This window comes from Alosa sapidissima, chromosome 1 (assembly GCF_018492685.1).
Source record: "Alosa sapidissima isolate fAloSap1 chromosome 1, fAloSap1.pri, whole genome shotgun sequence".
Classification (NCBI taxonomy): domain Eukaryota; kingdom Metazoa; phylum Chordata; class Actinopteri; order Clupeiformes; family Clupeidae; genus Alosa; species Alosa sapidissima.
In genome coordinates, this window is record NC_055957.1 from 2000819 (window position 1) to 2027318 (window position 26500).

At 47.1% G+C, this 26500-nt stretch overlaps 2 protein-coding genes across 2 annotated transcripts in view; one reads left to right on the plus strand and one right to left on the minus strand.

Moving 5' to 3' along the window:
- bag5 (BCL2 associated athanogene 5) overlaps positions 1 to 15165 on the minus strand; it is a 17089-nt gene extending 1924 nt beyond the window's left edge. Inside the window, 6 exon segments of the mRNA XM_042085819.1 lie at positions 658 to 1052; positions 1888 to 1939; positions 1941 to 2137; positions 3520 to 3898; positions 13990 to 14134; positions 15002 to 15165. Coding sequence (XP_041941753.1) covers positions 658 to 1052; positions 1888 to 1939; positions 1941 to 2137; positions 3520 to 3898; positions 13990 to 14012 — 1046 coding nt within the window. The 5' untranslated portion in view covers positions 14013 to 14134; positions 15002 to 15165.
- LOC121705130 (cytochrome c oxidase assembly factor 8) overlaps positions 14460 to 26500 on the plus strand; it is a 14514-nt gene continuing 2473 nt past the window's right edge. The window contains exons 1-2 of the mRNA XM_042085937.1: positions 14460 to 14805; positions 21102 to 21299. Coding sequence (XP_041941871.1) covers positions 14665 to 14805; positions 21102 to 21299 — 339 coding nt within the window. The 5' untranslated portion in view covers positions 14460 to 14664. The remainder of the gene's footprint in view (positions 14806 to 21101; positions 21300 to 26500) is intronic.

Consider the following 26500-nt stretch of genomic DNA (forward strand, 5'->3'; position numbering starts at 1 on the left):
CTCCCCCAAATCCAGCCCACACACCCGCTGTAATTGCCACCGTTAATGCAAACAGATGCATGTTGGAAAACGATCTTGACAATGTGTCTACTGTCGACCATCAAAACAGCTTATCAAGCGGTATGATCTACAAAAGCAAGGGCAAAGCAAATTGCCAAATACTGCACAATATCCTCCATTATTGGAAGTCGCCATATATGGAGAAGAAGGTGTTGTGTGTATCCATAAATCTGCTGTTTGAGATTGTCATCAGACTCACATTGGTGGATCATGTCTTAGCAATGTTCTGTATCTGTAACATTTATGTCCTTAAATACATTTATTATGAATTACGGACATAAATAAAGTAGTTAAAATGTGTGTCTCCACAACGCAAAGCAGACGTAGGCTAATGTAGTTTATTAGTTGGAATTAATAGCAACAGTGTGTGTGTGTGTGTGTGTAGTACCTGTGTGTGCGTATATGTGTGTGTCTGTGTGTCTAGTACCTGTGTGTGTGTGGTGTGTGTGTGTGTGTGTGTGTGTGTGTGTGTGTGTGTGTGTGTGTGTGGTACCTGTGTGTGTGTGTGGTACCCGTGTGTGTGTGGTACCTGTGTGTGTGTGTGTGTGTGTGTGTGTGTGTGCGCGTGTGTGTGGTACCCCCGTGTGTGTGTGGTACCTGTGTGTGTTGTCCCCCTCCTCCTCCAGGTCCAGGTGTTTGAGCAGGCCATTGATCTCCTCCACCACCTGCTTGCGGTAGTTGCGGATGGCGGCGTCGCCGGACACGTCCAGTGCGTCCAGCTCCAACTGCAGCTCGGTGAGGGAGCGGGCGAGGTTGGCACAGCTGTCGCGCCCGCTCAGCCCCATCAGCAGGGCCACCAGCTGGCAGCGCGCGGCCGAGAGCTCGCCCATGGCCCGGTTGATGCCCTGCACGGCGGCGTGCGTCTCGTTGGCCAGCGGAAGAGGGAGTGTGTGGACGCGCGACGTCCCCTCCAGCACCTCCAGCACCGCACACACACGCGTCAGCGCCCGGTAGCGCGCCTTCCGCAGAGGAACACTGCCACCCGTCTTTACCTACACACACACACACACACGCACACGCACGCACGCACGTACACACAGACGCACACACGCGCACGCACGTACACACGCACGCACGTACACACACACACGCACACGCACAAACACATGCACGCACGCACACACACACACACACACGCGCACACGCACACGCACGCACGCACGCACGCACGTACACACACGCACGATTTATTTATTATCCAATGAGTTGAACAACATGAAGTGAGTAAAGTTGGTAAAGGACACGGCTAGTCGTAAATAATCTATCACCCATAGTGCCCACCTGCCCCCCCCCCCCCCCCGTTTAAAGTGCCCTCACCTGCCACCCCCCCACCCATTTAACTCATTGAATGCCAAGCTGTTTTCGGGAGCTTTGTCCTAGAGTGCCAGCAATCTAGACCATTGTTGATGATTTCTGTACAGCCACAGCATATTCTGTGTTATAGCTATGAACATACAATGGCTCGTTTAAAAGGTGAGACTTTAAGCTCTGAGTGGGTGCAAACTGTGTATTTCTAGAGTGTCTAGTTTCGTAATTTAAAAAAAGAGCTAAAAACGTAATATTACGTTTTTGGCACTTAATGCATGGGAAGGAAGGCACTCAGTTAGTTAAAGTGCCCTCACCTGCCACCCCCCCCCCCATTTAAAGTGCCCTCACCTGCCACCCCCCCCCCATTTAAAGTGCCCTCACCTGTCCCCCCCATTTAAAGTGCCCTCACCTGCCCCCCCCATTTAAAGTGCTCACCTGTGCGGGCGGTTAAAAGTGTCCACCTGTGTGTGCCCTCACCTGTGCGGGCGGTTAAAAGTGTCCACCTGTGTGTGCACTCACCTGTGCGAGCCTCATGGCCACGTCCTGCACGGCCTCCAGCAGCTCGTCGCCGCCCCCCTGGTGGCAGCCCTGCGCGGTGCGGCTCCACGATGCCGGTCAGCAGGAGCGTGCGGGCCTCCACGGCCAACGCCTCCACGGCCAGGCGGGACGGGTGCGACGCGTTCCCCTCCAGGTACCGCAGGAGCCCCTCCACCTCCCCCGCCACGCGCTTACGGGCCTGCTGCAGCTCTGCACGGCCCTCTGTCTCCACCTGCACACACACACACACACACACGTATATAAATATGCTGTATATGCACCACACACACATACACACACACACACACATATATATAACACGCGTATATAAATATGCTGTATATGCACCACACACACACATAAATATATACACACATACATACATACACCATACATATACACCCACACATAAACACACACATATACACCCCAGTGTTTCCCATACATTGACTTATTTGTGGCGGCCCACCACAATATCAACACTGACCACCACACAATGATTTTCCAGGTTGTACTAAATTGTGCTTAAATCTGGTTAGCATCATAACCACGCTGTGATAATTTGTTAAAAACTGTTGTATTAAGTTAATGCTGCAAACCTCCCACCACAAATGGAATTCAATACTGTGGGAAACACTGCACCCCCCCCCCCCCCGCACACACACACCCTAAAACCTCCCTCTGTTATTCTGATTCTGCCATGACCTTACATAACTACAACAGATTGGTTTGGCTGGCATTCTCTCTCTCTCTCTCTCTCTCTTTCTGTCACACACACACACACACACACACACACACACACACACACACACACACACACACACACACACACACACACACACACACACACACAGCTTTCAGAGCAGCAAAACATTACATTTCTGATCAAATGAAGATAGATAGATCAGAAGAGATATATTTTGTGTGTGTGTGTGTGTGTGTGTTTGTGTACCTGGTCCACCTCCAGCTGCAGGCGTGTGAGCTCCCTCTCCAGGCGTTTGTGTGCATGTGCTCGCTCGTGCGTGCGTGCATGTGCATGTGCATGTGCATGTGCATGTGCGTGTGCGTGTGTGTGCGTGTGCGTTCCTGGTCCACCTTCAGCTGCAGGTGTGTGAGCTCCCTCTCCAGGCGTTTGTGCGCGCGTGCGTGCATGTGTGTGTGTGTGTGTGTGTGTGTGTGTGTGTGTGTGTGCGCGTGTGTGTGTGTGTACCTGGTCCACCTCCAGCTGCAGGCGTGTGAGCTCCCTCTCCAGGCGTTTGTGTGCATGTGCTCGCTCGTGCGTGCGTGCGTGCGTGCATGTGCATGTGCATGTGCATGTGCATGTGCGTGTGCGTGCGTGTGCGTGTGCGTTCCTGGTCCACCTTCAGCTGCAGGCGTGTGAGCTCCCTCTCCAGGCGTTTGTGCGCGCGTGCGTGCATGTGTGTGTGTGTGTGTGTGTGTGTGTGTGTGTGTGTGTGTGTGTGTGCGCGCGCGTGTGTGTGTGTGTGTGTGTGTGTGTACCTGGTCCACCTCCAGCTGCAGGCGTGTGAGCTCCCTCTCCAGGCGTTTGTGCGCGCGTGCGTGCATGTGTGTGTGTGCGTGTGTGCGTGTGTGTGCGTGTGTGTGTGCGCGTACCTGGTCCACCTCCAGTTGCAGGCGTGTGAGGTCCCTCTCCAGGCGTTTGTACTCGCGGTCACTCTGCAGGCCACTGAAGGCGCACACGTGAGGTCCGAGGGTCGCCACCTCTCCCTGCAGCTCCCCCAACCTCACCAGCGCGGGGTGCTGTTGCCCTGGCGACACGCCTCCCCCGCCCGGAAACCCCGGGAACCCTGGGAAAAAGCTCACCCCCCCGGCGTATCCAGGGAAACCGCCTCCCCCAGGGAAGTAGGGGAAGGCTCCAGGCTGGGGGGGCGGAGACTGCTGCTCCTGGGGGTGGGAGTGGGGGTGGTGCTGGTGGGGCGGGTGGCCATGGTCCATATTACGCTTCCCACCATCGAAGGGCTTCCCAAACAGACTGCACACAGAGAGGAGGGGAGAGGAGAGGAGAGGAGGGGATGATGAGATGAGAGGAGAGGAGGGGAGAGGAGATGAGGGGAGGAGATGAGGAGAGGAGATGAGAGGAGGAGATGAGAGGAGGAGATGAGGGGAGGAGAGGAGAGAAGGAGATGATGAGATGAGGAGAGGAGGAGGAGAGGAGAGGAGGGGAGAGGAGAGGAGGGGATGAGATGAGGAGAGGAGAGGAGAGAGGAGAAGATGAGGAGAGAAGGAGATGAGGAGATGAGGAGAGGAGGAGGAGATGAGGAGAGGAGGAGGAGATAAGGAGATGAGGAGATGAGGAGAGGAGAAGATGAGGAGAGAAGGAGATGAGGAGAGGAGGAGGAGATAAGGAGAGCAATTAGTGACATTCAGTTACAATCTGTCCAAAGAAGAAAGAAGAGAAGAGAAGGAGAGAAGAGAGGAAGAGAGGAGAGAAGAGATCGGTAGAGAGGAGAGAAGAGAGGAAAGAAGAGATCGGTAGAGGGAGAGAGAGGGGGGGTGTTACGACCCCCTGTGCCCCCTTCAGGCCTGGCATGGCCAGTGCACGGGCAATGCCGGCATAGCTGGTCTAATTGGATAATCACGCACACCTGGTGAAGGTGTGTGGGTATTTAAGGGGCTGTCCTCTCTTTCCCATTGGGCACTTTCTGTTGCAGGCACCTCTGGGTTATCTCTCTCCCACTGGCACCTTCTTTCCATCTTGGAACATCATACTGACTTTGGCACACACACACCCACACGAACACACTTGCATACACACACACACACGAACACACTTGCATACATGCTTTTACTTTCCCCTAGACATCTTTTGGTAATGGTTATTCATTGCTTTTGGTTACTTTTAAATAAATACTTTATTGGTTAATGTTATCTCTGTTGTTCAGACTCCCTCTTTATGTTGCGGCTTAGAGCCGGGTCGTAACAGGGGGATAGAGAGAGAGGGAGAGAAGAGAGACTGTCCAGTTCAGGTTGAAACATGAGTGAGTTTGTGACTGTTACCCTGGAGCTGTGAATTAGAGCTTAATCACACGCTATCACCACCTGACAACACGCACGCACGCACGCATGCACGCATAGCAAACATTAATCCACAGACTGAGTAGGAATAAAAGTCATGGAATCTAGAAACATCTGACTGACCAGGTTCAATTACGAAGGGAACATGGGTTTCTACACTGTAGTTTTCAGATATTTGCAGATTTACCACATGATATGTATATATATCCACATTAAAACACAAAGCAACAGTTTTCAAATGAATACACTGCCGACAGCATTTGCAAATAGTTCCGTTCCAGTAGCTGGATAGCGCTAGTAGAGTAGCTTGATAACGCTAGTAGAGTAGCAGAAGCTGGATAGCGCTAGTAGAGTAGCTTGATAACGCTAGTAGAGTAGCTTGATAACGCTAGTAGAGTAGCAGAAGCTGGATAGCGCTAGTAGACTAGCTGGATAACGCTAGTAGAGTAGCAGAAGCTGGATAGCGCTAGTAGCGTAGCAGAATCTGGATAACGCTAGTAGAGTAGCAAAAGCTGGGTAGCGCTAGTAGCGTAGCAGAAGCTGGATAACGCTAGTAGCGTAGCAGAAGCAGGATAATGCTAGTAGTGTAGCAGAATCTGGATAACGCTAGTAGAGTAGCAGAAGCTGGGTAGCGCTAGTAGCGTAGCAGAAGCTGGATAACGCTAGTAGCGTAGCAGAAGCAGGATAATGCTAGTAGTGTAGCAGAAGCTGGGTAGCGCTAATAGAGTAGCTGAACCTGGATAGCACTAGTAGCGTAGCAGAAGCAGGATAATGCTAGTAGTGTAGCAGAATCTGGATAACGCTAGTAGAGTAGCAGAAGCTGGGTAGCGCTAGTAGCGTAGCAGAAGCTGGATAACGCTAGTAGCGTAGCAGAAGCAGGATAATGCTAGTAGTGTAGCAGAATCTGGATAACGCTAGTAGAGTAGCAGAAGCTGGGTAGCGCTAGTAGCGTAGCAGAAGCTGGATAACGCTAGTAGCGTAGCAGAAGCAGGATAATGCTAGTAGTGTAGCAGAAGCTGGGTAGCGCTAGTAGAGTAGCTGAACCTGGATAGCGCTAGTAGCGTAGCAGAAGCTGGGTAATGCTAGTAGAGTAGCAGAAGCTGGATAGCGCTAGTAGAGTAGCAGAAGCTGGGTAATGCTAGTAGAGTAGCAGAAGCTAGATAGCGCTAGTAGAGTAGCAGAAGCTGGATAGCGCTAGTCGAATAGCAGAAGCTGGATAATGCTAGTGGTGTAGCAGAAGCTGGGTAGTGCTAGTAGCGTAGCAGAAGCTAGATAGCGCTAGTCAAATAGCAGAAGCTGGATAATGCTAATAGTGTAGCAGAAGCTGGATAGCGCTAGTAGAGTAGCAGAAGCTGGATAATGCTAGTAGTGTAGCAGAAGCTGGATAGCGCTAGTAGAGTAACAGAAGCTGGATAATGTTAGTAGTGTAGCAGAAGCTGGATAATGCTAGTAGAGTAGCAGAAGCTGGACAATGCTAGTAGTGTAGCAGAAGCTGGATAATGCTAGTAGTGTAGCAGAAGCTGGATAGCGCTAGTAGAGTAGCAGAAGCTGGATAATGCTAGTAGAGTAGCTGAACCTGGATAGCGCTAGTAGCGTAGCAGAAGCTGGGTAATGCTAGTAGAGTAGCAGAAGCTAGATAGCGCTAGTAGAGTAGCAGAAGCTGGATAGCGCTAGTCGAATAGCAGAAGCTGGATAATGCTAGTGGTGTAGCAGAAGCTGGGTAGTGCTAGTAGCGTAGAAGAAGCTAGATAGCGCTATTCGAATAGCAGAAGCTGGATAATGCTAGTAGTGTAGCAGAAGCTGGATAATGCTAGTAGTGTAGCAGAAGCTGGATAGCGCTAGTAGAGTAGCAGAAGCTGGATAATGCTAGTAGTGTAGCAGAAGCTGGATAATGCTAGTAGTGTAGCAGAAGCTGGATAGCGCTAGTAGAGTAGCAGAAGCTGGACAATGCTAGTAGCGTAGCAGAAGCTGGATAGCGCTAGTAGAGTAGCAGAAGCTGGACAATGCTAGTAGCGTAGCAGAAGCTGGATTGAAGAGGAGTAGTGTAGAAGAGGCACAAAGGGAACAAAACAAAAACATTAATAAGGCCTCAGTGGTGGCAGTGTGTGTTTGTGTGTGTGTGTCTTGCCCTGACCGCCCCCTCTTTTCTTTTTACCCTCTCACTCCATTTCTCTTTCTCTCCCTCTCTCTTTTCTTCTCTCTCCGTTCGGTAACCCTGGTAACCCAACTCCGTCTCTTTGGTGTCAAGTTCCCACACTAGACACACTTTGTTCAGGGGTGTGTGTGTTGACCAAACTAATCATGATTATGAATTTTGTCATAATCAAGCAGCGCTTACACACACACACAGCCCTAACACACCTACACACCACTCTCCTGACATTACTCACCTGGCATGACACACACACACACACCTCAGTCCCACACCCTGTCACCCCTCCTGCCCTAACGTTACTACTGCTCTGTGTTGTGAGATGCGTGTGTGTGTGTGTGTGTGTGTGTTAGATGTGTGTGTGTGTGTTAGATTAGGGGCCTGTGGTGTCTCTTAGGGCTCTGCTCAATACACACACCTCTGTGTGCTTCAAATATATGAACACCTCACCAAAACCTCACCGATCAACACACACACACACACACACACACACACACACACACACACACACACACACACACACACACACACACACACACAATATGAACACGCTAGTCTACCCATATCCAAAACCTCACAGATCAACACCTACAAATTATACTGTGCTTACACCTTCACACAAAAAACCTCTCACAATTAAAAATGTGGCTACACACACACACACACACACACACAGCTGCTGCTACTGTTATGCCATAAGCAGCAACAGATGAGGCTCCTGGTTATAGGCTGGTAGATATGAAGTGTGCTGCTGTGTGTGTGTGTGTGTGTGTGTGTTTGCGTCTACAAACCATATTGTTTCATAACGCTCAGTAAGCACCCCTTCTGACAACACACACAACTGCACAACAACACCATTGATCATCTCCCGTTTCCTGGCTGAATCAACACAAACTACAGAGGACTACTGTGACTAGGGGACAAGACCAGGGGACTAGACCAGGAGACGAGACTAGGGGACTAGACTAGGGCACTAGACTAGGAGACGAGACTAGGAGACGAGACTAGGGCACTAGACTAGACTGTGACTTTCCCCTTTGGGATCAATAAAGTATCTATCTATCTATCTATCTATCTAGACTAGGGGACTAGACCAGGAGACAAGACTAGGGGACTAGACCAGGAGACAAGACTAGGGGACTAGACCAGGAGACAAGACTAGGAGACGAGACTAGGGGACTAGGCTAGGAGACAAGACTAGACCAGGAGACGAGACTAGGAGACGAGACTAGGAGACAAGACCAGGAGACAAGACTAGGAGACAAGACTAGGGGACTAGACTAGGGCACTAGACCAGGAGATGAGACTAGGGGACTAGACCAGGAGACGAGACTAGGAGACGAGACTAGGGGACTAGACCAGGAGACGAGACTAGGAGACGAGACCAGGAGACGAGACTAGGGGACTAGACTAGACTGTGAATTTCCCCTTTGGGATCAATAAAGTATCTATCTATCTATCTATCTAGACTAGGGGACGAGACTAGGAGACGAGACTAGACTAGGAGCAAACATCTCAGACTCATTCAGATATATCTACAGACAGACACACACACACACACGTAGACATATATCTACACACACACACACACGACACGTGTGTGTAACGTCAGTCAACTTAACGTGTGTGTGTGTGTAACGTCAGTCAACTTAATGTGTGTGTAACGTCAGTCAGCTTAACGTGTGTGTGCATGTGATTGTGTAACGTCAGTCAGCTTAATGTGTGTAAATTCCACTTAATGACTCACTAGGAGGCTCCCATGACCAGTCTCACAGCTGCCACTGAATAAAACGCTACTTTACATTGGACACACACACACACACACACACACCTGCTGCTATGCCGTGCAGGGTCTCGGTACTTTACACTGGACTTGTATGAAAACCCGTCACAATTGCATGAACACAGTTTCCACCACACAAGCAGAAGCTCTTATTAAACGCCAAAAACAGACACATCTAAGAACGTACCTGTATTTAGAACTCCCTGAGTGGCGTACGATCTGTGTGTGTGTGTGTGTGTGTGTGTGTGTGGACCCAGTGTGTTATCTTCAAGGCCAGACTGCCCCAGGGGCACAGAAACAGGAGCCACACGCCTGTGATGTCACAATGGGCTATTCCCTGGGCTCTTAAAGGCACAGCGCCCCATTTCTCTCCAGCAGATCTGCCTGGAGGACACAGCAGTCTTCAGGCCGTGTGGATTGTGTTGTTTTGCTCAGGAAGGTCACAGTGACATGACCTGGAAGTATTTAGTGATGAGAGCTCTTGGGATTCTCTAAAAGTGCTAAATTCCATCTCCTGCCCACAATTCCTTGCGCCAAATAACAGCTAATCAACGTGTCACACGTTAGCAACATCTGTCGTCCCATCAGGCTGTAGGTGAGCGAGAGCAGTTGGAGACTCTGCCGGGTGTTGCCCTTATTAATTCATTTTCCTTCCACATCTGGAGGTCAGCAGAAAGTGGACAGAGAATCTGAACGCAGCCTCCTTAAGCTGCCACTGCCCTGCCAGGGCTCGAGACTGTCCCCTGAGATCACACACACACACACACACACACACACACACGCACACACACACACACACACACCCCTGCGAGGGCTTGAGATATCTCTGTAGAAGCACCACTGTCACTCAGCTAGAGATGATAGATTTATTTATCTATGGGAGAGATCCCACACACACACACACACACACAGGTCTGGTCAGAGTGCCAGGAGGACCTCCACAGAGAGAGCAGACCCTCTTCCCGCAGGGAGATCGACAAAAAAAAAGTCTCTCTCTTTCTCTCTCTGGTCTGCTTCACAGACACTGAAGGGCCGTCCAACCCACCCCACCACCCCTCTACCCCTCTACACACACACACACACACAACCTGTGGCATTCACTTCATCTATTCCAACAAGTTGTCACGCATGAATATTTTAAGCGACCTCATTCCTCTCTCTATCTCTGTACCTCCCCTCCTCTCTGTATCTTTCTCTCTCCTCTCCTCTCTCCCTCCTCTCCTCTCCCTCCCTCCCTTCTCTGTGTAAGAGAACTGGGATCGCTGTTCTAGTAAACTGTGACATTTCTGTGTAGAGAATGCTGATGTTCTTGCTGTGCTGTAGAGAACAGTGGCATTCTTGTGTAGAGATCTTCCTGTTAAGAGAACAGCGATGTTCCTGTTTAGAGAAGTAATGTTCAAGAGAACAGTGATGTTCTCTGTTTAGAGAACAGAGATGTACCTGTTTAGAGAACAGAGATGTTCCTGTTAAGAGAACAGTGATGTTCTCTGTTTAGAGAAGTGATGTTCTCTATTTAGAGAACAGAGATGTACCTGTTTAGAGAACAGCAATGTTCCTGTTTATAGAACAGAGATGTACCTGCTTAGAGAATGGTGATGTTCAAGAGAACAGTTTTGTTCCTGCGAAACAGAATAGTAATGTTCCTGCTATTTGTGTGTGTGTGTGTGTGTGTGTGTGTGTGTGTCCATCAGTTGGCCATCAGCCCAATCCTTCAATCACAGGGGAGACTATGCTACATCACAACAGCGTGTGTGTGTGTGTGTGTGTGTGTACATATGTAGAACTACATACAATCCAGCACTGTGGCTTCCCTCCATCCATCCTGCTGTATGCTGCATGACACACCCCCCCCCCCCCCCCCAACATCTGGAGTCATTAGCCCACATCATGTCCAGCTGTAGCTCTCTTAAAGTAAGTAAGTAAGTATATACTCTTTTGATTTTGGTCTCTGCATTTATCCCAATCCGTGAATTAGTGAAACACACTCAGCACACACTAATCCCGACACAGTGAGCTGCCTGCTACAGCGGCACTCTGGCCCGCCAAGCACTTTCATCCGGCCCGCTGAGCATTTAATTTGGTTATCAGGCTGCTCGCTATTTTTTTTCCTGCGATAGAGACGACATTGGTTAGCTTTACTGCAAACTGCTTTTCACTCTCCTTAGAGAACGTTTACAATGTCAATGTCAAAACATCATGTTAAATAGAGATAACATCATATTAAACTAAGTTAACTCTTAGTTATCTCCTTTGCAGCAGATCTAACGTGAGCATTATGCGATCCATTTAATTGGGAACGCGTCTGCACTCACGAGAGGGAGAGAGCCGCAGGTTCCAGCTGGCTGTCATTGTTGATAATTGATATCTCCTTATAAGAAACTTTTAAAGGGAAATCATGAAGGCAACAGTAGTTCCCACTACTGACCATTTAAAAACTCTGAGGGCCCAGCCGTAGGTACAGCACTAGCCATAGCGGAGCAGGCAGAAGATCATTGAGAAATAAACGTGAATTAAAGCGACTGTCTTAAAGAGACAGTGCACAATTTATACATTTGTTAAACAGCATAAAATCAGCTTAAAAATTAGCAGTATTTTTAAGCAATTGATATTTTAAAATAAATATTTTTCATACTAAATGAAGGCTATAAATAATGTATTTTTTTATGTGTGTGTCGTGGGGGGGTGGGGATTGTGTGGCCCGCCAGCCAATTTTCAAAACCCAATGTGGCCCTTGAGCCAAAAAGTTTGCCCACCCCTGCCCTAACCAGTAGGCCACGGCTGCCCCAACACACACACACACACACACACACACACACACACACACACGCACGCACACACACACACACCCTGATCAGTAGGCCATGGCTGCCCCCCAAAGGGCTGTATACTGTACTGGCATGTCCAGCTGTGGCCTACTGGTCAGGGTGTGTGTGTGTGTCCAGCTGTGGCTCTCTTAAAGGCCTGTATACCGCCAGACATGACAGACGTGTGGACCTCATAGCTGCTCAGATCCCACCCAGAGCAAGAGCAGATCCATAAACACTTCACTGTCCACGCTGGTTTAATTCACCTGCAAACACCTTCTCTGGAATTGCAAACACAACAGACATTGTCACTATCTCTCAAAATAATCCAAAAGTGAAAATATCTGAAGTATTGTGTGCTTGTGATCTATTTATGGAAGACTCTCAATGTACAAAATCTCTAAAATAGCAGCCTTTGATCTCTGCCACTGAGAACCTAGGATCTGAATGCCAGCTCATTGTGTTTGGTTGCCTAGGTGATGTGGGTTGGCTTTGCTTTGGGGGGCTACTTGGCCAGCTGTGAGGTGGAGGGGGACAAGGCTGTGACTCATACGCTAGCCACACCTTCCAGCTGCTCTTCTGGCAACACACATGTTTACCTTTTTTCTCTCTCTCTGTCTCTCTCTCTCTCCTCCTCCTCTTTTTATCTCTCTCCCTCTCTCTCTCTCTCTCTCTTCTCCTCTCTCTCTCCTCCTCCTCTTTTTTATCTCTCTCTCTCTCCCTCCCCACACCTCTCCCTCCCCACACCCCTCCCTCCCTCCCCCAGTGGACAGTGGAATGCTGGCGATGCCCCTGGCGCTCTCCAGATGCCGTGGAGAAGTCAGAGATGCCCAGCTGGTAGGAGGTGCAGCTAGTGAGCTCAGCGGGCACATAACAGGGGCCTCCGATTACAGATGCCCGCCACACGAGCTTCAGCGGACAGCCTCCTTCACTGCCCCTGGCGTCCGACCATCACCACCAGCCCAACCCACCCAGCGCCAGATGGGGCACGTGGGGGTCAAACGACAGCACCATCGGCTCATGGACGCGCCCCCCCGCCCACATCAGCCAGCATATGACAGAACACATCGCCTTGCGCCTGATATGGCCGATATGGAGAAACTAGGATCTACACAACACAACACACCAGTTTGGCCTCCAATTCTGAGAAACGCAACTATTACAAGACAGAACAGCTCTGTCAGCAATGGAATGTTCTGCTAGATCTCGTTAGTCTGGCACTGAAGCGAGATTGTGTTTCAGTAAAAATGCGGTAGGCATGCAGCCTCGATGCCAACACCCAGTTTCCGCGTTAGCGATCAACAGACGCATGCATGTTCGCCCAAAGACGTTACACTCGCGATATCGCCTCCTCGTTAACGGGCTTTCTGCCAGGGGCAGTAGCATTCTACCGCGACAAAAAGGCTCCAGGGCCGTTCCGCTCTTCGCCAGCAAGCGCGCTCGCAATGTCTCACCACCTTTCGAGATGCGCAGGATATTTCTCACCTTTTCAAAACGCGAAAGACATTCGCGCACATTTCTGCGGAGGTCTGTTTCCATCAGCTAAGTAGAAAAACGGATTCAGCAGTTCCGATGTGTCACTCAGATACTGGAGGAGCACAGAGTTCGGAGATTTGCGCTACCTTCGCGAGACTGCCTCCGCCAGCGTATTCACCTCATACACACTCGCGCTTCTCACACACTGAACTGCAATGCCGCCCCTCCCCTACCTCCCTCCCGCCCGCCGCCTGATAGTGGGGAGACCATCTCGACGGGAGGGGGTCTCTGCCTCTGTCGCTACCCATCATAGGCAAAAAATACTCCCTTCCAAAGCACCACTTCGCCCAACGGATGTTATTAGTGACGACAGCTCCTGTCAGAGGTAGCAGCCACCAAAGGCAGGCCACGGTGGCAGTAATGTTAGGCTGGGGGCATGTTCACCACTCAAGACAGCCGTATCCGAGGCGAGATGTCCTGAATCCAGGCATGACAGCAGTGCTAAGAACACAGAATACTGTTCTGACACAGTCAGATAACGCACACGTGCATTCTCCCAAATCGCTCAATATAATCCGCTTTGATGGAGGTACAGTGACAGATTATCCTGCTTGACAGCCACTGCTCTTGGGAGAGGGGCTGTCCACCGGTTACTTAGCTGCTACACAAAAGAATCTACCGTTATCTGAGATTCACTGAACCCTCCTTAAGGACACTGACGATGTAGGTTAGCCTAGAAACGTTACCCCCAACAGCCTTACTACTACGGTGTCTGTTTATTTGCATTCGGACAGCCAAGTACAAGACATTACATAATAATGAGGTGCGCTTACTTGCATAGCCAACGGACAGCCATCGGGACAGCGTGTTAAAAAAAATACTCCAGCGCTAGGCTATCCTCATCACAACGTAGCCAGCCAGAGCCTACACCAGCTCCAGGGAATAGCAGTCTCCTCTTCGTGTAGTTGTTGTAGGGTCCTGCTGGCCAAGCAAGGCGGTACAGGAAGAAAATGTAATGAAGAGTCTGTTTGCAATCTGTTCCTTTGCTAAACTGCCACGTAACCACGAGCGATTTCAATGGTTGTTCCGTTACTTGTTGCTGTTTTGGAAGCTGACTTGCGCTTGTCAGCAGCCCTGGACCATTAGAATGACACAGCCTAGCTAAAGTTAGCTAAATAACTGAGCAGAAACAGTCGCACTGCTGATTAAATGACAAAGATCTCACTTGAAAAAATATCCGTGTAAATGTATATTATTTTTGTACCAGGAGTAACACCGTACAAATCGAATACAGGCCGTTTAGCATGTCTTGAAATATTTTCAGAAGCGATATTGTTCGGGAAACTGTGTGGTTGTCCAGCAGAATGTTCAAACAGGAAATGATAGAACGTCTGACGTAACGGTCACGTGGGGGTGCGTACAGGCACGATGCTGTTGTAGCTAAAATGATGGACATAGTAAGATATTAAGGTCAGTTACACTAATTTTCCAAATCAAAAGCTCATGATATGAATGTGTCTGCTACTGGGACTTTATTAGTAAGGTCGCAATGTCCTTACCACGGGAGGAATGCGCCATCACTAATCATCTTCACCTGTAGCCGCCTGCACAGTACTGGACAAGCGCCCAAACAAGCTAACCAAACGAAGGTAACATTCTGTTAGCATTTCTGGCTACAAAACACCCAACACCCACCCAAAGCTTTATTTAGATATTACTAGTTGAAGCCTAGAAACGCGCACTTATCTCGCAATAGCAAGCGTTTGTTTCACAAGATGGCGTGGTGGTTGATAGAATGTCACAGACTAATGTTACGCTTGGCTTTGTAACCGCTTGCAAGTTCACCTTGAACAAGGCGAGTAGTGGTAGGCTGTCTTTGCTTTACTTTCCATTAAATATTACTCATTGCATCAGACATCCTTTAAAACAGGGGTTCCTAAACTTTTCAACCCGCGACCCCCAAAATAACCGTGCCAGAGACTGGCGACCCCCACTATCCCTGGATGTGACTCAAAAAATAAAATAACATGTGCGCACCGGCCATACGCACTTAAAGGGGTGGTTTAGGATTTTGGACATAGGACCTCATTTCCAAGTAAGCAAGTGTGATATTTATCAGTGGAGACCGTTTTCAACACGTTTCATCCAGTCGTTCTAATTGACCAATCCCAAGCCCCGCCCCTTTTTACCATGTCACAATGAGGACTTCGGAGGACCTCGGTCAATTTTGAATTTTCTAGTGTCCATTCTGTACGCCGGTTATGCGAATGCTATAATGCTTCTTTTGCAAGTAGACTAAGTGACTAAATAACTAAAGAGCTCAAAAAGGTTCAAATATATGCCTGGGGTGCTTGTAGAAGTGACATCCGATATCCTGACCGTGTGAAGCGCTACCACACACAGGCCTAACTTTGCATAACTTTGGATAGGCTGCTACTTTTCAGTAAAGAAATCTGAGTGTGTACGAAAATTTTCCCTTTATTTGTGTTCATAACTACACACAAAAACATAACTAAACCTGGTTTCCACTGTTAAAACGACAATATAAGCCTACGCAAAAAATGATACCTACCTTGCAGGAACTGAACTCGCACACTCATACTCATACTCAATCACGTATCGCCTTACACACAACAAGAATACTTTCAGCGTTTAGGCACAGGGTACCTTGCCATGTTTAACTTGGGATAGAAGACTGTTCAAAGAAATAAGCTAACGATCATTTTTTCAACAAACGCAATATCATACTGCGATGCATTATTGATGGATGAACGAGAGATAGCCAATGTCTTCTAAAGATCAAATCATGTGCCGATTCAAAACTATGCTTTGCTGTATAGGCTATGCAGTCTCGAAATCGCCAAAGGCCTACTACTTTGCCCACATTTAGCCTAAGCGGGCACTGATGAAGTCTTATGCAAGACAAATCACGTCTGCAATTACTCTTGATAGCGTCTGCCTGCCATGCAGATATGTCGTGCGTGGTAGGTTTAATCTCAGATAGATCTAGTGGTTTCTTTTCAATACACTTGTATCATGTTTATTTGAACTCTTCCTTCTAAAGCAGCCATTCAAAATAATACGTAGGCTATCGGCCTACCGAAGCGAAGCTATCTCTCCACCTCCCCAACATGAGCTGCCTATAGGCTAGCCACTCTCCCAAGTTGCGTGGGAACTTGGATCTGCAGCACTTGGTCCCGTCTTCAATTAATCCTCGAAATATGGTTAGATTTTGTTATGGCACGTCAACACCATATGTTTGCACAGGCCTGTTTATTGAATCAGAGTCACATCTGCAGCAAATAAGGTAAACTACCTGCTTGTGATAACGTGTTAATTGTTTATCCCCAGTTAACATGCATATCCCATTAAGATCCGTAACACCGGATTGGTTTTGTGGTGTTCCGCCTTGTTGATAACAGCGGACATTGTGAATGTGTCCTTCCGCATACGGAAGGCCTTTCTGGCCTCTGTTTTTTGAATATATCAATATTACTTGACGCCCAGAAATCCAGCATACACTGTTGCACTCGGCTAAATGGGGGTGCTGCGTCCCCATGTTGAACACGCGTTCTCGCACACTTTCCTGCAAACTTGTCCGACTTAGCAACAGTAACTATGGGACTGACAATGGGAGGTGGGGCTTGGGATCGGTCAATTGCAGAGTTCGCAGGTGCTAGGCTAGCGCAAGTCAACGGTATGTGCTAGCCTGCCACTAAAAACAGTCTTACCCACTCCAAAGTACACCCGAGGCAAATAAATTATAACGCCAGACTATCGATGTAAATGTCTGTATTGACAGTGTTATTTCTAACGTTATTCTATCCTTGCATTTCAACGATCGCATTACATTTTGAGGGACTAGTTTCTTAGCAGCGGCGGAATTATACTTGCTCCGGTTAGTAGTACTGCGCCGAAAAGTAAACAGTAAAGCGCACTCCAATGGGGATACCTAGTAGTAGCCTTGGTAATATCAGTCCGCCGCTGAGTAGCAAAATGACTACTAACAACTTTAGGGACCAAAGTATAACTATTGCAACGCGATGCAAGGTTAGTTGTATTTCTTACACTATTCTATCAACACAGACATTTACATCGATTGTCTGGAATTTGCCTCAGGTGTACTTTGGAGTGGGTAGTCTTTACTGTCTTTAGTGGCAGGCTAGCACATACCGTTGACTTGCGCTAGCCTAGCACCTGCGAACTCTGCAATTAGAAGGACTGGATGAAACGTGTTGAAAACGGTCTCCACTGATAAATATCACACTTGCTTACTTGGAAATGAGGTCCTATGTACAAAATCCTGAACCACCCCTTTAACCTTACCCTAGCCAGATGAATTTCGTTCCGCTATAGCTCCGCCTAGCTTCACTCACATCCATCTGGGACCTCTTCCATTGAGAGTGATTTCTGCAACCGACTTTATGGTTCAGCCAATCAGGACACAGGGCGGGAGTTTCATAGATGTGACATAGCCATGGAGGTATTATATATAACTGGAGAGAGTGACTAAGTCCCGCCCTCCATACAAATGAATGGCAGAGGCTAGGCTAGTAAATCCGGCCAATTCATAGTCAACGCCATATTGAACACTGGGACTGTGTCTCAAATCGCGTACTTCTGCACTTACAATACCTAATTTGAGTGCATGAGGGTGTTCACACTGACAATTCCAACGACACGAAGGGCGCTGCAAGTTCCCGGATGGTGCACTCATAACGGTCAAAAAGCTGAGTGTGCAACGCTGGACACTTTTCGCCCTTAACGGACGCCATCTTGGCCAAATAGCGGAAGGGGAGGGAGCGTTTTCAAACTCGTGGAAATCGCGGTTGACAAAGCTGAAGCAGCAGCAGTGGAAAACAGACTTTACGGAGGTACAAGCAAATTATAACATAAACGGTTCATGTTTTGACACAGTATGACCATGTCACTGTCGAGTTGAGGACGCCAATAAAGTTATGTTAAAATGTTTGCGATCGTCATTTCCGTGAAGTGCACGGAGTTAGTGTTTGATATGAGACAATACTATTTTGTTAAAATTTGCGCACTCCGCCAGTAAGCACACAGTGCACATAGTGTACTACACGAAAGTGTACTCACGTAAGTACACCAATTGAGACCGACTCTGGGGCTCGGATCCAGCGCCAGTCGGCTCTGACCATGTGCCAAGTTCTAAAGCTGGAAATGACGCATGAACCAACGTCGATTTTTATTGGATATTCTGTAAAAAGAGAGTTGTCCTCCAGTAAGAGGGTGGCGATAATACACATACTTTGCTTGCCACGTAACAAGAAGAAGAAAAAGTTGCTCGGGAACGCGCGTGGAGTCCAGTGGAGTCGCCCTGAAGCGCAACTTAATTTCATTGGATAACAGCGGCTCTAACTAAAAGCGGTCTGCCTGACGTCCTGCTGCTGCAAATATGCATTCGAACATGACGTGAAATATCCGTAGTCGAACTATAAATAAACTATTCGGTTTTTAGTGCCATGTGTAGCACATTTTTACAGTCTATGATTAGTTTGTTTTTTATTTTATTGTTTGCCAGCATGAGCGGACAATTACGTCCCCAACTCATCTAAAATGTGGTGTCTGGAAATACTTTGGGTTGTACACCACAGATGGTAAAGTAACGTTAAAGAGAGTGTAGTCTGCATATACGATATCCAATCTTCGCGCTCACCTGTTAGGCTACCATCCAAATGAGGCAGCGGAGTCAGAGGCACAGTAGACGGCCAGCATCGCCAGGCGTCCAACATCGTATGATTGCATACTTTCCGTAAATCCTACATTATGTCCGGGGTCTGCTATTTACTTAGGCTTCGCAAAGCACAGGTATTTATTTGGGGTAGGCTTATTCGAGGCAGAACTTTATTTCTTACATTGTGCGTTTTATTGTGAGACATGCGTTTTGTTTGGAGCGGCATACTAGGCTATCAGAAGCAGACGATTTTCGGTTTTGGTATGAGATTTAATTTACTTTTGGACTTTTAATATATAGTTAAATGTTGAGACTGATGGGCACTTAAATCTACGGGGTATTTGATGATCACTGTAAAGTCTCGTGTAGTTGAAAAAGTGTTGGAATTTCCAGCTGTTTATTGTGAGACAAGGCAGTCCCTTTCACTCATTCATTGAACGTGCGCTGTGCTCTAATGGAAACCTTATTGCGTAGCGAAGTAGCCTAAATGCATGGTTTACTTTTATTAAATTTGTAGGCTGGAATGCCTCGCGGCAATAATTGTGTTTCAATGTAGTAGCCTACGGATTCAGCCTCTGGCAAGCTCAAAAGGGGGCGGCTATGGGCTGACAGCAACGTGTGACCATGGTGCAACGAGACAAGGGCTTTATGCCGCTGTTGTGTAATTTATTGTATTTAATCATGTTTAGGCTATTTTTGTTTGGGACAAACAACTACGAAACAAGATCAATACACTTTCTTTATTGTCTTCTCATAGGCTCCTCAAGAAATACGCACTGAATAATGTTTGGCTGTAGCCGCCGGATAGGTACCCGCCCACCAACATGTACGCGCATGAGAGCTTGTGCCCAACACGGATTTTCGTGCATCCAAATGCTCCATGTGGCGCCATACTTGAAAATGGTGTATGCTAACATGCCGAAGCTAATCTGCATGCTCTTGACCCCCTGGACATAGCGTAGAAGCGACTGTGACACTGTTATTAGCGTGAGTGGTTGAAGTAGCACGTCAATAGATGACGGACAAGTGGCTTATTCAATCATATGCAAGCATTTTTTGATTAGGCCCAGCCTTCTGAAGCAACACTTCAATGGATCGGTTCCAGATGGATGAGTGGAGCTAGGCAGAGCGAAATTCATCTGGCTAGGGTCAGGTTAATACGCACTAGGCTTATCCAAATACGGGCTTAACGACAACACAAAATAACAGAGCAGCCTGTTATGATCATTTTACATATAGAAATTTACTATATGATAAAAGCAGAATACCTTAGTCAAAAAATAATATCCATGTAACATGAGTGCACATTATTGCTGTCGTGCAAACTTAACTTAAACATTACTTTAATTTCCATTTTAACAGAAGAATATCTCAGTCAGGGTAATATCCACAAACTGTTGTAAACATATGTACCATTGTTGCTGCGCAAATTTACATTTTGCCAACTATGTTTCAGCGTTAATCTCATCTAATGAGATGAATGCGCCCCATGCGCGGAACACAGCAAGTCCATTCTTGGTTTAATTGTGGAGACGGCCACACGGAGATCATCCTCCACATTTAGACGCGATCTGTATGTTTTTAATATGTCAGTGCAGAGAAAGTCTTTTTGCACAGGTATGTGGAGCCAAACGGCGTCAGTACGTCCATCGTGGCCTTAATTAGCTGTGGATATTCCCTCTCGACTGAAATCCAGAACTCAGCAAGCGTCTTGGAATTAAAATCTGTCTTTAAAGTGTGTTTAAAGTGCGGTCAAGGGACAACCCCCACCCAATTTATTTGATTTGAGGAAATCATTTTGCGACCCACCCCTCCGCGTCCCGCGACCCCCCGGGGGATCCCGACCCCCACTTTGGGAACCCATGCTTTAAAATCTTGATTGAAAATAGATGATGTTGCCGATCATAACCAGATAGTTATCATAACCTCCTCGGTTCCTCCACGCTGCAAGATTAACACATGTCCAGCATTTGTTGAGGATTTTGCTCTCTGTTCAGAGTACCATTAGTTTGTTTGCAAACTTCATGACCTCGCTTGACTGGTGGTTGAACAAGATGCTAGACAATTACAAGATGCTAGACGGAGCAGAGCGTTTTAATTAACAGCTGGATAGATAGATAGATACTTTCCCCAAGGGGAAATTCAAGGGGATAAGATGACATGCATACTCCTTATTTCTACCTGGCGCAGACGAGTTCCTGTGGTTTCTCATTTCCTCTGTTTCTCTGGATGCTGCTGCTGCTTTAGAGGGCCAGCTTCAGCCCTTCCTCCAGCTCAAAGCATGACTGGATTGGCCCGGCAGACCGCCTGTCAAACCTGCGGCCAATCATCTACCATATACCTGAGAACGAAACGCCCCTTGAACGGAGACTCAGGCACCTGCGGCAGGAGACAGAAGACTGGAACCATCAGTTCTGGACCAATCAGAACATCACATTCAACAAGGTAAGAGTGGACCAATCAGAACATCACATTCCACAAGGTGAGAGTGGGGGGGGCAATGCCAGAAGAGTGGGGGCAATGCCAGGGTGGGGGGGGGGCAATGCCAGAAGAGTGGGGGCAATGCCAAAAGAGTGGGGGCAAAGCCAAAAGAGTGGGGGCAATGCCAAAAGTGGTGCGCTGCTTTGCTGGATTAAAAAGGCAGGGCAGCATGACACGAAAACATGAATAAAATGAAGCACATATTTACTGATTTCATCATACTGAGAACTAGCCTGACGTAGCCATACTCAATTCTAGCCAGAACTGCTGTCTGATAACTGCTCCATTGGGACATGATCATGAGGTGTGTTTCAACCGATACAGGGGGGGAATGCCTCTGCACTCAATTGGATAGACCTAACCAATCAGAGCAACGAAATAGCTTACCGTGAGGTGTAGGAAGAAAACACACAAACCATCCTTCTTCTCCACAAATGCCTTAACATTGTTTTCTGGTCTTTTGTAAAAGTTATTGTGCCGTCAATATCTCCTACAACACTCATTAGCGAAATCTAAGAGATAGGTAGGCAAGCTTAATCAGAGAGATTAATTGTCCCATTACAGCTTATGCAAAATGACGTACACCCATTTGAATGAGGACAAAAGTGACGACAAGCCCATAACTGGCAACTCTGTTTGCAAACTTCCAGTTTCACACCAGTTATTCCTACATGACATGACATTTTCACTGGGAATTTATTTTCCCCATGCACATGAACGCACCATAGGTTTCCTTTATGTCTAGTAGCCTATGCTGATTGCTGTGTGCATGGGATTGACGTATGTGCAGGGTAGAAATTTGACTGAAATTGCATTAAATCAGGTTGTTTTAACTAATATTATTCTGCAAGATGGGGTTTTGTCCACTACATTTAAGTTCCATGTTATAGACTAACTTGCGATATTAAAAATTCCCAGTTTATTCCCATTAATTCCTGTTAATTTCCGTATATTCCCGTTAATTCCCATGGAAAGTTTCCAACTTTGAAAATTCCCGGAATTTTGCAACCCTAACACACACACACACACACACACACACACACACACACACACACACACACACACACACACACACACACACACACACACACACACACACACACACACACACACACACACACACACAAACACAGGGCAGCCGTGGCCAACTGGTTAGCACTTCAAACTTGTAACTGGAGGGTTGCCGGTTCGAACCCCGACCAGTAGGAACGACTGAAGTGCCCTTGAGCAGGGCACCTAACCCCTCACTGCTCCTCGAGCGCCGCTGTAGCAGGCAGCTCACTGAGCCGGGATTAGTGTGTGCTTCACCTCACTGTGTTTCACTGTGTGCTGAGTGTGTTTCACTCATTCACGGATTGGGATAAATGCAGAGACCAATTTCCCTCACGGGATCAAAACAGTATATATACTTATATACAAGTACCTGGGCAATAAACTGGACTGGTCAGCCAACACTGACACACTCTACAAGAAAGGGCAGAGCAGGCTGTACTTGCTGAGAAGGCTGCGCTCCTTCAATGTGTGCAGCAAGCTCCTCAGGATGTTCTACCAGTCTGTTGTCGCCAGCGTCCTGTTCTATGCAGTGGTATGTTGGGGAGGAAGCACAAGGAAGAAGGATGTGGGGCGACTTGATAGGCTGGTAAGGAAAACTGGCTCTGTAGTGGGAGCTGAACTGGAGTGCATCACTTCACTATCTGACAAAAGGACCCTGAACAAACTGATCAACATCTTGGACAATGAGTGTCATCCACTCCACAGCACTATTGTTAAGCAGAAGAGCCTGATCAGCTGGAGACGCTCACTGCCTTGCACAACAGACAGACTGAGGAAGTAATTTGTCCCCATGGCCATTGAACTGTTTAATGCATCACTTAAGGGAAGAGGAGAAACAGACTTCTCTGCATAGTCTGTCTGCCTCTTCACCATCTCCAATGTCTTGAACTGTCTGTCCACTAGTCACTTTACATTTGTCTTCTGCCTCACTGTTTGCATGCTTTATTAGCACATATGCACAACCCCTCCCTCCATGCCACATACCTTTCTTATATAGTTATTTATTTATATATATATATATATATATATATATATATATATATATATATATATATATATATATATATATATAGACTTTATTCTTGCGCTGTTGCACTGTTTGACTTACTCATTTGCACCATCACCATGACACTCATTCACACAGAGCACCTTACCTTACCTTACCTTATGCACTGAGAACCACAGGCTCAGTCCCTGCTTCAGTCATTGCAAGCGCACCTGATTGATTATTCACCCACTATGTGGATACTGTTTTTGGGGGCCAAGCAGCGAAGCTGCGAAGGCACCCATTGTGTTTCTACTGTTTCTTATTATTATTCCTCTGCCATTGAAGTCTATGGCAGCCCATAGAACCGTCTGGTGAAAAGTTGTGAAATTTGGCACACTAATTAGGCAGTGCCCCATGATTAATTTCACCAAGTTTCAAGTCCGCACCCCGAGCGCTCTAGCGCCACCAACAGGCCAAAGTTGGACGTGCGTTCACGCACGTAACTTTTGACCTGTTGATCCGATTTTGAAAAATGAGGTACCGTTGGAATCCTTGGACCAAGCCGAGTTCAACGCACTCTATGACGTCATTTTCCGCCATGATGGATTTTCCGCCATTTTGGATTTCATCAAAATCACTTAAAACGTATCAGAGGTCACACATTTTGTCCGATCGACACCAAACTTCTCAGATATCATCTACAGACCATGCCTCATTAATGCATTGCTTTTTGTCTTCGGAACTAAAACCGTTCGCGCGTAACAGCCAATCGAAATTTGCGGCGAAGCCGCCAAACAGGAAGTGAGCTCATATCTCAGCAACCCATTGATCTATCATAACCAAACTAAGTCCATGGACTCAGGACCCAATCAGGGGGACGCTCAAGAAATCTGGTGACCTTTGACCTCTAGGGGGCGCTGTAATTAAGAAACATGCCTTTTGGCCTGTAGCAGCAGTTGTGCTTAGAATTAAAACCCACTAGTGGTGTCTGGTACTACTGTTGAAGGTCCTTAGGCCGACCCAAGCCAACTTGTGATGTCATCGTAATTGATTCGGCCGCCATATTGGATTTAATCAAAAACACGTACAAGTTTTCGCAGGTCACAAATTTCAGCGGATCCTCACCAAAATTGGCAGAGACCATCTACAGACCATGCCTTATCAGTGCATTGCTTTCTGGAACAATTGACAGAAGCATTCGGCTGTAACAGCCAATCGAAACTTGCGGCAAAGCCGCCAAACAGGAAGTGAGCTCATATCTCCGCAACCCTTGCATGTATCAAAGCCAAACTTGGTACATGGACTCAGGACCCAATCAGGGGGACACTCAAGAAATTTGGTGACCTTTGACCTCAAGGGGGTGCTGTAATTGACAAAAATGCATTTTGGCCAGTAGTTGCTGATGCGCATTATTTTGCAATGGAAGTCAATGGCAGCCCATAGAACCGTCTAGTAAAAAGTTATACAATTTTGCACACTAATTGGGGACAGTCCAATAATTCATTTCACCAAGTTTCATGCCGGCACCTCAAGCGCTCTAGCGCCACCAACAGGCCAAAGTTGGACTTGTGTTCACGGACGTAACTTTTGACCTGTTGACCCGAATGGCAAAATGAGGTATCATTGGAATCCTTGGGCCAAGCCGAGTTCAACACACCCTATGACGTCAATTTTTTACCTCTGTGTTTAAATCACAGCAAGTGTGATCATATCTCAGTCAATCTTTTATTTTTGATGTGAAACTGATGACAGCAAGTTCCGTCTAGTTCATTCTAATGTGTGCGTGCAAGGGTGGGACGGGGTGGGATGGGCAGGGGCGGTTGCGGCGGTGGGCTGGCTGGGGGAGGGGGCGGCGACACTCAGCCCTGGTTCAGCCCCACAAAATCAGTTATGTTTTGATGTGAAACTTGACCTTGTAACTCAGCCAATCTTGGGTTGTATGGCATGGAACTTGCTGTGACTGCTTAAGGCTATATGTCTGATGCAACGGCATTGACTTACATGGTTAATCTGGCCTGCTGAACTAACTGCTTGGCCCCCTCATTGCTGCTTGCAGCTATATTTTAGAATTGATTTTTATTAAGTTTTATTTAGTATAATTTGTATTTTGTATATTTAGTATATTCTTTATCTTCTACTGTCCTTATTGCTTAGTTGTGTTTTTTATATTATATACTTTTACTTACTTTTTCTGTGTGTGTTGTCTGTTCGCTACTGTGACCTTGAATTTTCCCTAGGGATCAATAAAGTATATCTATCTATCTCAGGGCTTAAATTTCACTGCGGGATTGCGGGTATTGCGCATAATTTGTTCAAGTCCCGCAACTCTAGCCATCATAATGCGAGAAATTCCCGCATACACTTTTACAGCCTGTCTGATGACGTTAATATAGCCTAATCATTAAGTGGCGAGTTGAATTGAACATAGCCTCATGCAGACGCACACACACACGGAGAGAGAGAGAGAGAGAGAGAGAGAACCACTTTGCGCTTACGCAAATAGGCTACGCTACCATGGCAAACTTTTACATCTGGAAAGAGCTCCTTGGTAACGATCCTGCTAGCTCAGGTCACGTCAACACTTGATCCCAGAAAGATTGTCTTCGACATGTTAGTTTTTTGAACATTTATTGTATCTAATGACATAGAAAACATAATAATTTGCATACACATACCGCACTATGCACAACTTTTATTCACTAGCGACTATAGCCTAAAACCGTCAGGTTGAAGGGGGGCTAATTACTCCATAGAATTACTCTCACGTATTTTCTTAAAGTGACAGGCACTCAATTACACCTACTCATCAGCAATGTGCACTCAATTGGACCTACACACCACATTAAAGATATGCCTAAGTGTTATAGGTTAAACGTCAATATGAGGCATTCAAATTACTAAATATGTTTAGCTACTAGTAATTACTAGTAAAATGCTAAATGCATTATTAAATAAATACACTCTATATGAATTCAAAAATATATGATAGAAACATATCACATAAGCTATCATTTTCAGTGTGTGTTTGTGTGTGTGGAGAGAGTCAAGCAGAATCTAGGATGTCCACTGTTGTGAATGATCCCACTACAGTATATATTACTGATGACGTCAGGGTGGTGGGGGC